Source organism: Myotis myotis, unplaced genomic scaffold (assembly GCF_014108235.1).
Source record: "Myotis myotis isolate mMyoMyo1 unplaced genomic scaffold, mMyoMyo1.p scaffold_m19_p_3, whole genome shotgun sequence".
Classification (NCBI taxonomy): domain Eukaryota; kingdom Metazoa; phylum Chordata; class Mammalia; order Chiroptera; family Vespertilionidae; genus Myotis; species Myotis myotis.
Genome location: NW_023416335.1, coordinates 10,766,223 through 10,779,579, shown reverse-complemented (window position 1 = coordinate 10,779,579; position 13,357 = coordinate 10,766,223). Strand labels below are relative to the sequence as shown.

Here is a 13,357-nt window from a genome sequence, read left to right as displayed (position 1 = left end):
CTATTGGCGTAGCACGTCAAGAACAAAACACAACACAGAGTGTGTTCACATATTTTACCTGAAACAAGTGTCAGAATGCTTTTCCTAACGGTCGCCCGGTGTGGTAAACAGGACACTTGGCCTTCCACTGGAGGACAGCACTCTCTATCCAGATGGTTCTCTGCTTAGATGTGTTGTCATGAACACAGCGAGGGCCGCCGGATCTGACTGGCGCTGAGCAAGCGATTAAACAGCTTCTCACATAGGAGCGGCTTTTGCGATTCTTCGTCCATGAAGCAGAGATCCTAGAGCCTGAACGTTCTGACAGTTGTTTAATGCTGTGCATCTGATTCAGAGTTGCAGGCGTAAGTGCTCACTTTACCAGTTTAGGAAACGTGGCTGTGAGCCGTTTTTGACAATGGACGGGGCCTACCTACAGGTGGAAGGGCACTAATCACGGTCACATCTAATTATGCATTATTAGGGACTTTTTAAAAACCCTTGGCTTTAGGTCTAAAAATTCATTCATTGAGTTGTGCCTATTCCAGTATGCTATAAATGAACTTATTTACAATTATAAAAATTAATAATAAAAATTCAAAATAAAATGAACTTATTATATTTGGCAGTTTTGGCGTTTTAGAATAAGCAGATTGTTTTGAATACCAACTCACATATTACAGTAATAATTATGTTTCTCTCACTTTAGTTGTGTGCCTGATTGCTTATCATCTCCTTTTTGCAATGTTTGTCTGGTCGTATTGGAAAACCATCTTTACATTGCCAATGAACCCTTCAAAAGAAGTAAGTAAAAATATTAGTAAAGTCATCCTAAAGTTGGAAATCAATAATTCTGATGTCTGAAGAGTTAATTTTATGTCTTTTTATTAATATTGCAAACTTATTGAGTGTGATAGTTTTTTAATATTAATGTATCTATTTGTAAATACTTGAATTTTCACTTGGTAAATATTAGTTTTGCACTGGATGAGTATTATATTTCCAATGTTAAATCTGTCGTGTGTTCTACTCTTAGGGTTCGATATCAGGATGGATGGATAGATAAAATACATTAGATAGATAGACAGATAGATAGGAAAGTAGACATGCTTCTATTAAAATTATCCTATTAATGGTGTGTTAGTTGGCTGTGAGCCACCAAACAACAAAGTAATTATTTACCTAATCTCTATATTCAAGGTCTATAGCTGGGCTACACCCGCCAGTCTCCAGGCTGCTTCTGTGTTGTTGCTCTGACATGTGTAGCCTCCATTCCCAAGGTCACCTCTTAGCCTAATTTGGCTGCTTGGTTCCAGCCGTCATGTCTGCATTCCAGTCAACAGGCCAGAAAAAGTAGGAAAGAGAAGCAGAAGGAAATGTCCTTCCCTTTAAGGACTCTTTTTGGAAGTTGCTGATGCTGTTTCCACTTACATTTAGAACTTAGTTCTATGGCCATAATCTGTTTGCACAGAAGACTGGGGTATAGTCTTTATTCTTGATGGCCGTGTTAGCCATGTTAGAAGAAGGAAAGAGTGGATATTAGGGGTCAATTTCATCCACAGAAGCTTTTAAGTAAAGTGATATGATCTGATATGCATTTCGCAAAGATCATCTGGCTGTTTGTTTCTGGGTCTTTAATCTTGGTTAGTTAGATATTCTTGGAATAAAGGGCTGTGTCTTACTCATTTTTATATATTTGGCACTTAGTCCAGTACATGTTCGTTGAATAGAAATAAACTTTTTTCCCAGTAATAATAGTGTTTTAGTAGGCTAACTTAAAAAAAAAATGGAAAAGGCCCTGGCCAGTTTGGGTCAGTGGATAGAGTGTCGGCCTGCAGACCAAAGGGTCCTGGGTTCAGTTCCGGCCAAGGGCACGTACCTCGGTTGCATGCTCCTCCTGGGCCAGGCCCTGGTCGGGACTCATGCAGGAGGCAACCAATCGATGTGTTTCTCTCACATCGATGTTTCTCTTTGTCTTTCTCTCTCTCTTCCACTCTCCCTAAAAATCTATGGAAAAATATCCTTGGGTGAGGATTAACAAAAAAGGTTTTAAAAAGTTAAAGTCTGGGCATCACTACAGATTGTTTCCTAAAGTGACCTGTTTGATAAGCAGCTATGGTAAACAAAACAAAACCCAAAAAAAGCCCAGTAAATATGCTATATGTCCTAGGAAAGGATATTAAAAACAAAACACAGTACTTGCAAAGAAGTAATGGTATGCTTGGCCTAGAACAGCCGTGGGCAAACTATGGCCTGCCGGCCTGTTTGAAATGAATAAAACTAAAAAAAAAAAAAAAAGACCGTACCCTTTTATGTAATGATGTTTACTTTGAATTTATATTAGTTCACACAAACACTCCATCCATGCTTTTGTTCCGGCCCTCCGGTCCAGTTTAAGAACCCACTGTGGCCCTCGAGTCAAAAAGTTTGCCCACCCCTGGCCTAGAATGTATTAGATATAGCCCCTTTTCCTTCTACTACCTACTTTTTTCCTCCTACCATGGTTACCTCTTTCCTAGTGTCTCTCTTACCCCCATCCTGGCCTTAATTGTAGGTTTGAAGGGAAATTGGGACGTCCATTGTAGGTGATCTCATCCACTGTACTGATGATTATAACCTTACCCATGACCTCTGTCGAAAATTTCCAAATGTATTTTTACGTCTGACCTCTCCTGTGAATTTCAGACACAACCTCCCTGCCAAACGTACCTTCTTGATCATTCCACCGACACCTTAAACCTAACATATCAAAAACTGAATTCACTACCCTCTCCTTCCCCAAACTGTGACTCATCCATTTCTTAGGCTGCTTAATGCCCCTGACATCCACCTCGTCATTCAGGCCAGAAGCTTGGCAGCCGTGCTCCGTCCTCTGGCTTCCTCGCCCCTCTGCCAGCATCCAAAGTCTGCTGATGTTTTCACCTCCCTATATATTTTTTTTAGTTACAATCCCTTCTTTCTTTTTGAATCATTGACTTAATTCAGAGTCTCCATCCTCTCTTTTGTCAGAGACACTGCAGTCTTCTATATGATGTCACTGTTTTCAGCTTTGCCGACGTTCCCTTCCCAGAACCCTGCAAACATTCATGCTCCATCCTGAAGCTGGAGCGACCCATCCAGAAAGCAAACGGAGTACTTTCCCTCCCCTGCTTGTATCTTCTCATGCCTCCCCTTACGGTGAAGGCCCGTCGCCTGAGTCGGACAACAGGGACTCTTGTCTAAATTTCTGACTTCACACTTTATACGCTAGTAGTTCTTCATTACGCGTAGTTTCCTGTGTACACCGGGCAGTTATTTTCTTTCTGGTTTATTCTTATCCCCTTTCTCATCCAGATCATTCTGTTTTTATTTGTACCGGCACCTCCTTACTGGCCGACTTCGGTGGTTCCTCATCATCTCGTGAGCCTCTAGCAGTGGTTCTCAACCTTCCTAATGCCGCGACCCTTTAATACAGTTCCTCATGTTGTGACCCCAACCATAAAATTATTTTCGTTGCTACTTCATAACTGTAATTTTGCTACTGTTATGAATCGTAATGTAAGTATCTGATATGCTATATGTGTTTTCCGATGGTCACGACCCACAGGTTGAGAACCGCTGCTCTAAAGCGTTGTGTTATCTCAGAGCTCAGCCTCTGGGTCTCTCTTATTTATCTACGTTATGGCTTTACCGTCTCATGCATTGCTATCGCTTCCAGGTTAATATCATCAGTCCGGTCCTCTCTTCTAACCCCAGGCTCGTTGACAGCTGCCTATTTGGCATCTAGTTGTGAAGACAGACTTCGGGTCCCGCCCCCTCCCCCAACCCGCCGATGGCTGACGTCTCCCTGTCTCAGCGGTGGCCGCTCCCTTCGCCCAGTTGTCCAGACCCACACGCAGTCACTCAGCACGTGCTGTAAGCCGGGCCCTCACGTCCTCCCTCCGGCCCCGGCCACTGCCTCTCCCGCTCGTGTGTTGCGGTACCCGGTCAACAGGTTTCCTTGCTTTCGTACTTGCCCGCTTCTGTGTGTTTTCAACGCAGTAACCAGAGTCATTCTTTCAAAAACAAGGCAGATCCTATCATCGTCTTCTTCTCAGGACTTTCCTATGACATCTGAGCCCCTCAGCGCGAAAACCTAGTTTCCTGCTGGAGCCCCACACTGCATACCTGGCCCACTCTTCTGTTTTGTTTTTTTAATTATTATTTTTAATTTTTAAATCTTTACTGTTGAAAGTATTACATATGTCCCCTTTTCCCCCCATCAGTCCCCTCCAGCCCCCCTTTCCTCCACCCCAGGCCCTCGCCACCCCGAGTGCGTCCATGGGTCATGCATGTGCGCACACAGTGACGCACTCTTCCTGAGTGCCCCTCAGCCTCCTGGCCTCCTGCTGATCCATCCACGTGCTGAGCGCGTTGCCCCTTCAGGAGCCGCGACACCTGCTGCTTCTCCTTGACCTGAGCACTCCTCTCTTCTGTGACCCTCCCTTTCTTCTCTCTCTGTGTCTCTGTCCAAGTGGTACCTCATCTGTGAGGCTTTTCATGACCACTCTGTATGAAATAGCAAAACCCTACTACCCCCGGAGTTCCCTATGTTTTTCTCCGTAGCATAACATTCTGTAACACATCCCACATTCATTTTTCTAACACCCCTAGGACACAAGCTCTGAGAGGCATGCACTTTGTCTGTTTTGTTCACTAATCCGTCGCCAGTAGGGAAGCAGTGTCTCAGCCATAAAAGGGACTCGATTAATATTTATCACGTCATTGGAATCAGAGAAGGTGTGTGTGTGCAGATGTAAGTCTCTGCTTCTAGCTTTGGCAGGAAGTTGAAATGACTTCTAATTTCTCCCTCAAATTATGTGGAAGGTTATCGGCTAAGAATGATGAGGGAGTTGGGTTGACTGAGGTTTGTAAGAACAGAGAAGGTTTGAAATAGTGAATGAATACAGTGGGGAAATGGAGTGATACAAAATGCAGAAGAAATAACAGTTTCAATGGGATCGACGACAGTGAAGTTACAGCTGTACCAGGCTTTGTCGGATGATTTTTCCACAAAACACATATTTACCTTATTTGTTTCATTTAACTGTGTGAGATAGATAGTATTTATTACCATTGTAAAGATTGAGCAACAGGCTCTGAACATTGTAATACTTTTTCCCAATATACAAGTAATATAACCATACTAAATTACATTTAGAAAATAAAAGGAAAAAAACATCCCATTCCACTAACTCAGTTTACATTCTTAATTTCTTTCTAGTTAATTTTTTTCACACCATAGTCCTTCATTGGCTCATTTTCATTTTTAACTACAGCCTAATATTCTCACTGAAACATTGAAATGTACTCAGTCACATCCTAACTTAGATTTTCAGGTTGACCCCAACGGATCATATTGTAAATAATGTTGGTGACATGTCCACACATAGACCATTAACCATTTTTGAATCATTTCCTTAATATAAATTCTCAGGTAGAAGCACTAGATGGAGGAAATTTAAGTCACTTGCCAAATTGTTTCCTAAAAGGATTGTAGACATTTACGTGAAGTGCTTCTAGTTTTATCAGACCCTTGGTGTTGCATGTTGTTATTAAGAAAACTGTTGCCACCTTCACTGTTGTAATTTGCACATTTTAGGTACTTGTGAGATTATATGTTTGTTTTTGTTCTAAGTGAAAAACAACTAGCAAAAAGAAAATACACTTGAGAGTTTTGTTTATTTGTTTCTATTTAATTAATTTATTTTTAAATATATATTTTTATTGATTTCAGAGAGGAAGAGAGAGGGAGAGAGAGACAGAAGCATCAATGATTGATCAGCTGCCTTCTGCGCACCCCACACTGGAGATCAAGCCCACAACCTGGGCGTGTGCCCTGACTGGGAATTGAACCGTGACCTCCTGGTTCATAGGTTGAGGCTCAACCACTGAGCCACGCTGGCTGGGCTGTTTATTTGTTTTTAGAGTCTAGTTTTTTCCTTAATTGGTATGTCCTTTTAAAATTATACTTTCCTTTGATGTGAAACTGCATTTGAGCCCTGATCTTGGTTTCTAATACCATTCTTCAGTGGAAGGAAGGAGGGCTCCCTGGAGAAATAGCTGGTCCTAGAACTAGAACAGGAAATATTCAGGGTGAGCCACGAGCATCTTATAGTCCCAGAAAGTGAGGATGTTCAAGCAGACTTAGAAAACCGTGTTTTGTTTTTTTTAATTATCTTATTGGAGCCCAAAGAAAAACTTATTTTTCTCAGATAATTATTTTTTAATTGGTTGGGCCAAATTGGCAGTACAAGAAGTGAAATTAACAATTAGTCTGTCTTGAGTATTAGAATTTGTGTAATAATTATTCCTAATTTAAAACTTAGGTTAGAAAACATGCATGATAGATTTGTTTCTATTTTTGTCCCTAATGATATCCAATTGAAAAATTCATCTGTTGAACCAAAGTTGTTTCTTGTGCTATTTATCTATTAATATAACTAATATTTGGATAGAACTCCACAGTTTATAAAGCACTTTTACATATTCTGTTCCTCTTGAGTTTCACATATCTCTGAGGAAGTGGGTATTATTATTATTACGAGAGGCCTGGTGTGTGAAATTCGTGCATGGGTAGGGTTCCTAGGCCTGGCCAGCAATCAGGGCCAATTGGGCCTTCTTTGTTCTGCCCCCTGGTGGTCAGCACATGTCATAGCGAGTGATCTAACTCGTAGTCTCCCAGTCAAACTCCCAAGGGGACACTTTGCATATTAGCCTTTTATATATATAGACTAGAGGCCCGGTGCACAAAAATTTGTGCACTCGGGGGGGAAGGGGGGTCCCTCAGGCCGGCCAGTGCCCTCTCGCAGTCTGGGACCCCTTGGGAGATAACGACCTGCTGGCTTAGGCCTGCTCCCGGGTGGCAGAGGGCAGGCCCAATCCCTAGGTGCAGCCCCTGGTCAGGCTCAGAGCAGGGCCGATTGGGGAGTTGGGGAGCCTTCCCCTGTCACGTACAGAGCAGCGCCCATCAGGGGGTTGGGGCGCCGCCCTCTGTCATTCACAGAGCAGGGCCGATCAGCGGGTTGGGGCGCCGCCACTGTCACACTCAGGGCAGGGCCGATGGGGAGGTTATGGCTCTACCCCATCACACACAGAGCAGGGCCCGTGGGAGGTGGGGGGGGGGTTGGGGCGCCACACCCTGTCACACACAGAGCCGTAGGGCGATCAGGGGGTTGGGGAGCTCCCCCCATCAGGCACAGACCAGGGCTGATCAGGGGGTTGGGGCGCCTTCCCCTGTCACGAACAGAGCAGGGTGGATAGGGAGGTTGTGGCCCCGCCCCCTGTCACACACAGAGCCGCAGGGCGATCAGGGGTTTGGGCGCTGCCCCCGTCACACTGATCCCCGTGCCGGGAGGCCTCGCGGCTCCGCTGATCCCAGTGCTGGGAGGCATATTACCCTTTTACTATATAGGGTAGAGGCCTGGTGCACAGGTGGGTGCCGGCTGGTTTGCCCTGAAGGGTGTCCTGGATCAGGGTGGGGGTCTCCACTGAGGTGCCTGGCCAGCCTGGGTGAGGGGATGATGGCTGTTTGCAGCTGGTCACACACCCTTCAGGGTGGGGGTCCCCACTGGGGTGCCTGGCCAGTCTGGGTGAGCGGCTGAGGGCTGTTTTCAGGCTGGGGGTGACTGAAGCTCCCAACCGCTCCTTTTTTTTCTTTTTCTTTTTTTTTATTCTGGGCCAGCTTTAGCTTTGAGGCTTGGCTCCAGCTCTTAGGCCTCTGCTGCTGAAAGTAAGTTTCTGGCCTTTGCTTACAATGTTGCGATCCTGCTGGCTGAAGCCCGGCGGACTAAAGCAGGTTTCTGGGGTTTTGTTTAGCTTCTATATATGTTACATAGTTGCTTAGAGTTGCAGCTCAGAGGCCTGCAGCGGCAGGCGGGGAACGTTGGAGTCCTCCGTCACTAAAGCAAGCAAGCCTCATGTTAGTTTCCAGTTGCCTGGCTGCCGGCCGCCATCTTGGCTGGCAGTTAATTTGCATATTGCCCTGATTAGCCAGTGGGAAGGGTAGTGGTGGTACGCTAATTACCATGTTTCTCTTTTATTAGATAGGAGGATTATTATTCTACTTTCTAGATGCATAAACTATTCACCTGCAAGGTTAACAGACTAGCCCAGATCTCAAACTCTATTACCTTTCTGAATTTATAGACTGTATGCCATTAACATTTTATAAATGCCTTCTTCTGGATTAGTAGATCAATATGTGTTATCATTTCTTTGAAAATACTGATTAACATTTAAATCTGTTCCCCAGTTCCACCTCTCTTACGCAGAGAAAGAGTTGCTGGAGAGAGAGCCGAGGGGAGAAGCCCATCAGGAAGTTCTCCGGCGAGCAGCCAAGGACCTTCCCATCTACACTAGGACCATGTCTGGAGGTAGAGGTCGATAATCAGTGCTCCGCACAGGAGCTTGTGGTGACTGTGGGAGAGCATATGTATGTCCTTGAAACTGGCAGACACTCATTGAGAAACATTGTGCTAGGTCTTGGATGGCTGTGAAGTCTTTACTGCACAGTTCCATGAACCACAATGGGAACACGCGTACCACTGTGGCACAGAGATCACAACCAGGTCACAATGGATTGTCCATCTATCCTGCCTGTGTGCTGTGACTCCATGACATGCTGAAATCTTGATTTGTAGTAGTAGTCGTTGTTAAAGGTTGAATTTAAGATTGTCCTGTTGTCATTTAATTTAATTTAAGGGAGCAAGATCTATAACATATAATCTTACATACCTTTAAAACAGAAATTATACACAATATATAGGAACATACGTAAAATATTGGTACAGTTTTTCATCTTTAAAATTTATGGTAATTTTTTAACAAATGCAACTTAAATAACAAATCTCTTTTACTTGGGTGAGATTTTTAAGATAATTTAACAGCTATCTAATTAAAAGACTCGAAACAAAAAACTTATTTTTACGTTGTTTTGATTTCCAGTGAGTTACCGCCCACTTTGGTTTGAAAGTTTTTCCTTGTGTACTTTAAAGTACAGATAATCACCAGCCAGGGAGGATCTAGCGTTGTCCACCAGACGTCACCTGGAGATTTTGTGACTTTAGACTGTGGTGCCCATTGACGGTCTGCTAGTCCCTTGTGGCTACAGAGCACTGACAGTGTAACTGTGAGTGTTAAATACATTTCAGGTTTCAAAGAGCTGGTATGGAAAAACCTAGAAGATACGACTTTCTCTTTAGTTTTTTTAAGGTAGCTCCTGGAGAGCTTAAAAGCACACATGTAGCTCCCGTTATATTTCTCTGGACAGCACCGCATTTCACCTTCATACTGGGCAGGAGCCAGGGAGACCTTGGAGGGTCACGGGGAGGGCACCCGTGGGCGTCTTCACTCCCAGGCTGAGCAGCAAGGCCACGCTGTTGATCCCTGCAATTCCTGAAAAAGGAAAGGTGTGAGGGGTAATGAGGGACTCATTTCAACACTGAAAACAACTCCCTTTAGACCTTGTGGTCTAAGAAAAGCACGTCTTATTCTTAGTTCATAGCAACTGTTTTCTTTTTCAGAGGTTATAGCATTAGCTTGACATAACCTTGGTAATTACTTATGGCGAGTATTTTTTCCAAATTTTACATTTGTAAGTGATCCTACTGGACTGCCCCCGTAATAGCTGCTTTCCTGTAACTTTGGTAGCTGCCTCCCTCCTGTGAGATGCCTGCGGACTGAAATAGCCTCTCCAACTGTGTCATTCATAGCTGCCTTTGCTGCCTGTATTGGAGAAGGGAGGATCAGGTCTCCCGTTACAGGGATTGAAATTCTTATTGGGAGTACTTCTTCTAATTCTCACTTCTAAGCTTGTACCACGCTCAACACAGAAGGTGTGAGACCTTTCTCAATGTAAGCGATCAAGAGAGTTTATTCACAAATTTCTAAAATTAGGTTTGCATAACATTTCTAAAATGTGGTTGTCTCCTCTCGGTTATCCTGGCGGGTGCAGAAAATCATTGGTTTCATGGAGAGAGACATTCTGTTTACTCAGATGGAAACGGACATATTTCCATGAACCTTTTGAGCCTTACGGTAGGTAGGTAGATAGATAGATAGATAGATAGATAGATAGATAGATAGATAGATAGATAGATAGATAGATAACCACTGACACTTGAGGATGCCCTAGAACAGCGGCGCCAACCTTTAGGGCCTCACAGACCATCGGTTGGCGACCGCTGCCCTAGAAACATTTCCCCTGAAGATCCCCGTCCTTGGGAAACCTCTCCGGAGAACTGAGACTGTGGGCCAGTCTTCTCCGTGTTTGTATTTAAACGGAGTCGACTATCTCAGTTTTACCGAATGTAAATTTGGAATGTTGTTTAGAATTTAAACTGGAATAGATGACGGGCGCCAGGTAATCGCATGTTCAGTGCGCTGTTCCGTCGAAGGCTAAGTGGAGCTCTTTGTTCACAGCAATCCGATACTGTGACCGATGCCAGCTGATAAAACCAGACCGCTGCCACCACTGCTCCGTCTGTGACAAGTAAGAAAACCTTCATTTCTCCCATTGAGTGTGTTTCTCTTCTCACTGTTTTCCAGACTGTTTCCTTCTCTCCTTGCTCATGTTCTCACACCTTTCTTGAGGAAATGGAATTGGCACGATCGCTTGCGTTAGTAACGAGTGTGGTTTAGGGCCAAAATCAGTTGTCCCCTTCCCCCGATTCACACTGGCATGAATGTCCTGCATGATGTTTAGCAGCTCAGACTTGGCTGGCTCGATGTGGTAAGTGTTTCTTCTGTGACCCTCTCCCAGTTGACTGTGACGGTCAGGTGTTATTACATACTTCGTGCCACCACAAGAGCAGTAGAATAGCTTGGCCTAAGGATGGAAAGGAAAGGACAAGTTTCACCCGGACTTCCTTTATATCCGTTGACATGTTGCACGTTCTTCAGCGTCAGATACTTGTATCTGAACTCATTGCGTTGTTTCAGTTGAAAGTTCTATTATTGCATCATAACTGGAAGTAGCTACTGTCTCTATTTTAGATGAGGACTTTCGCTATTATTCTATTTTTATTTTGTTTATTATTGACACTTATTACAGATGTTCCCCTCTTTCCTGCTCCTTACCTACCTCCACCCAGCCTCTGCCTCCTCCTATTATTCAGTTTTTAAATAAGTAAATAATTTTGCAATATTTTACTTGCTACAACCCTTTTGAAATAACATATATATTTTTTAATAATTCAGTGGGACTAAGTTTCCATGGGGTGTTGAGTTTTGTGTATATGTTTTTTTTTAGATGTATTTTGAAGATGGACCATCATTGCCCATGGTAAGTCTGGCTCTATGCTTAAACCGGTTTCTGTCCCTTCTAACTTAATAAATAAAATCATTTATCTGTTTAAATCTTTTTATAAATGAAATTTTGCCTTAGCTGATCTAGGAGGTACTTTCGGATTTAATTTCTGATATTTGCTTAATTAGTTCAAGAGTCTTTATTCAGGAGAATTTCCATGAATAATTTTAAAACCAGTAGCTTACCAATTTAAAAGTTAGCTTCTCATATTTTCTGAGAACAAATGGTTTTCTTTGTATGCACATGCATAAACATAGAAATTCTAAAATACTCCTCAGAAATTATACCAAAATGTATATATAAACACAATACCTCACTGGAAATTTCTAATAATTAATCTAAAGCTTTAACAGTTTATTTTACATAAAACTTGGCATTAGGGAGTAGAATAACAAGTATGCAAAAATACACACATACTGTTGAAATAAGGGTTTCCACTTAGAATTCGTTAATATTTTAAAAAATATTCCTAAGTCAGGAAATTGGGTGTCTTAATAGAGTATTCGAAAGGCCTCATTATCTACTGAAGGTGTTCTCTACCTTTCCCTGTAAGTTACCACCCCGTGTGCACGCTCCTTTGCCAGTCACGCTGAGGTTGCCAGCCAGGTTGGCTTGCACACTGAGCATGATATTCCATGAGCCTCATCTTCTCCAGGGGTGGCGCTTGAGGAGCCTGTGCCAGTGGTAGGTTGAAGCATAGACCTACAGAGAGTGATGATCTCAGTTGCAGGAACAGCAGGGGGACGTCCGGTTTCCTGTCTTCTGTAGCCCTCCCCGGGCTGCCTTTTGCTACTGTCTGTGCAGATGTTCTCCTTTAACAGGTTATAAAGCTCCTTAACGCCTATAAGAACGATGTTCTTCCCAAAAACGACTTCACTAAATATCCTCCGTTGTGTATTAGTTTTCATTATGTTCATTCTTTTTTTTTTTTTAAATATATTTTTATTGATTTTTTCACAAAGAGGAAGGGAGAGGGATAGAGAGTTAGAAACATCGATGAGAGAGAAACATCGATCAGCTGCCTCCTGCACACCCCCCACTGGAGATGTGCCTGCAACCAAGGTACATGCCCTTGACCGGAATCGAACCTGGGACCCTTGAGTCTGCAGGCCGACGCTCTATCCACTGAGCCAAACCGGTTAGGGCAGCATTCTTTAGCTGTCCTCACTCTTCCTCCCCCCCACCCCCGTTGCATTCATTCTGCTCTCATTCTCGGCAAGCAGTGCCCCTGTGCCTTCAGTGATAAGCAGCCTGATCCTCTGCGTATCCCTCTGCTGACCCTCCCATGGCACATGCTGTCAGTGCCCACTGTCTCCCCACAACCCACCTGAGTCCACTGCACCTGCGGGGCAGTCCCCATGCCCGCTGACAGCTCCCCCCCCCCCCCGTCCCCCCACCCCAACACCTCAGTCTTTGCTGCTCTGCCTGAGGGCCCTCTTCCACCTGGGCGTTTGCTCACCTCACTAGCCTGGCGTCCCGAAGTGCCAGGGCATTCCTGCTTCGTGAGGCCACTCAACCAGTGGGAGGCTAGTTAAGAGCACATGCTTTTTTGAATTTTCTCCCTTCTTGTTTCAAATAAACTGGGGTTACAGAGTGCCGACTGTATATTTCTTGAAAAACAACCTGTGCCTAAGTGGACCCGTGCAGTTCCAACCCGTTGGTTCAAGGGTTAACTGTATAGTTATATGGTTCTTTATCGATTAAAGCGATATTACGCGTCAAATTTGAGAAATCGAAACACAGAGTTCCTTTTCAGTGGAACGGATATTTTGAACGTGTGTATGTGGAAAGAAATCTTACGAAGGACACGTAAGATTTGCCAGTACACTTTAAATGATAAAAACTAAACGCTGTGTTAAGGTTGGCCATATGTATACCTGTGCTAAAAAATGTAAAACTCATCAAAAATGTTTTCTGTTTTATCAACAGGGTGAACAATTGTGTTGGATTTTCAAATTATAAATTTTTCCTCCTTTTCTTGGCTTATTCCCTGCTGTACTGCCTTTTTATTGCTGCTACGGATTTACAGTATTTTATCAAATTTTGGACAGT

The 13,357-nt window shown here is 43.6% G+C and overlaps 1 protein-coding gene across 1 annotated transcript in view; it reads left to right on the top strand.

Annotated features, from left to right (window-relative positions):
- Positions 1-13,357, top strand: part of ZDHHC2 (zinc finger DHHC-type palmitoyltransferase 2) — a 57,727-nt gene that overhangs the window by 24,499 nt on the left and 19,871 nt on the right. The window contains exons 3-7 of the mRNA XM_036296597.1: positions 689-783; positions 8,252-8,372; positions 10,420-10,489; positions 11,249-11,281; positions 13,235-13,355. Coding sequence (XP_036152490.1) covers positions 689-783; positions 8,252-8,372; positions 10,420-10,489; positions 11,249-11,281; positions 13,235-13,355 — 440 coding nt within the window. The remainder of the gene's footprint in view (positions 1-688; positions 784-8,251; positions 8,373-10,419; positions 10,490-11,248; positions 11,282-13,234; positions 13,356-13,357) is intronic.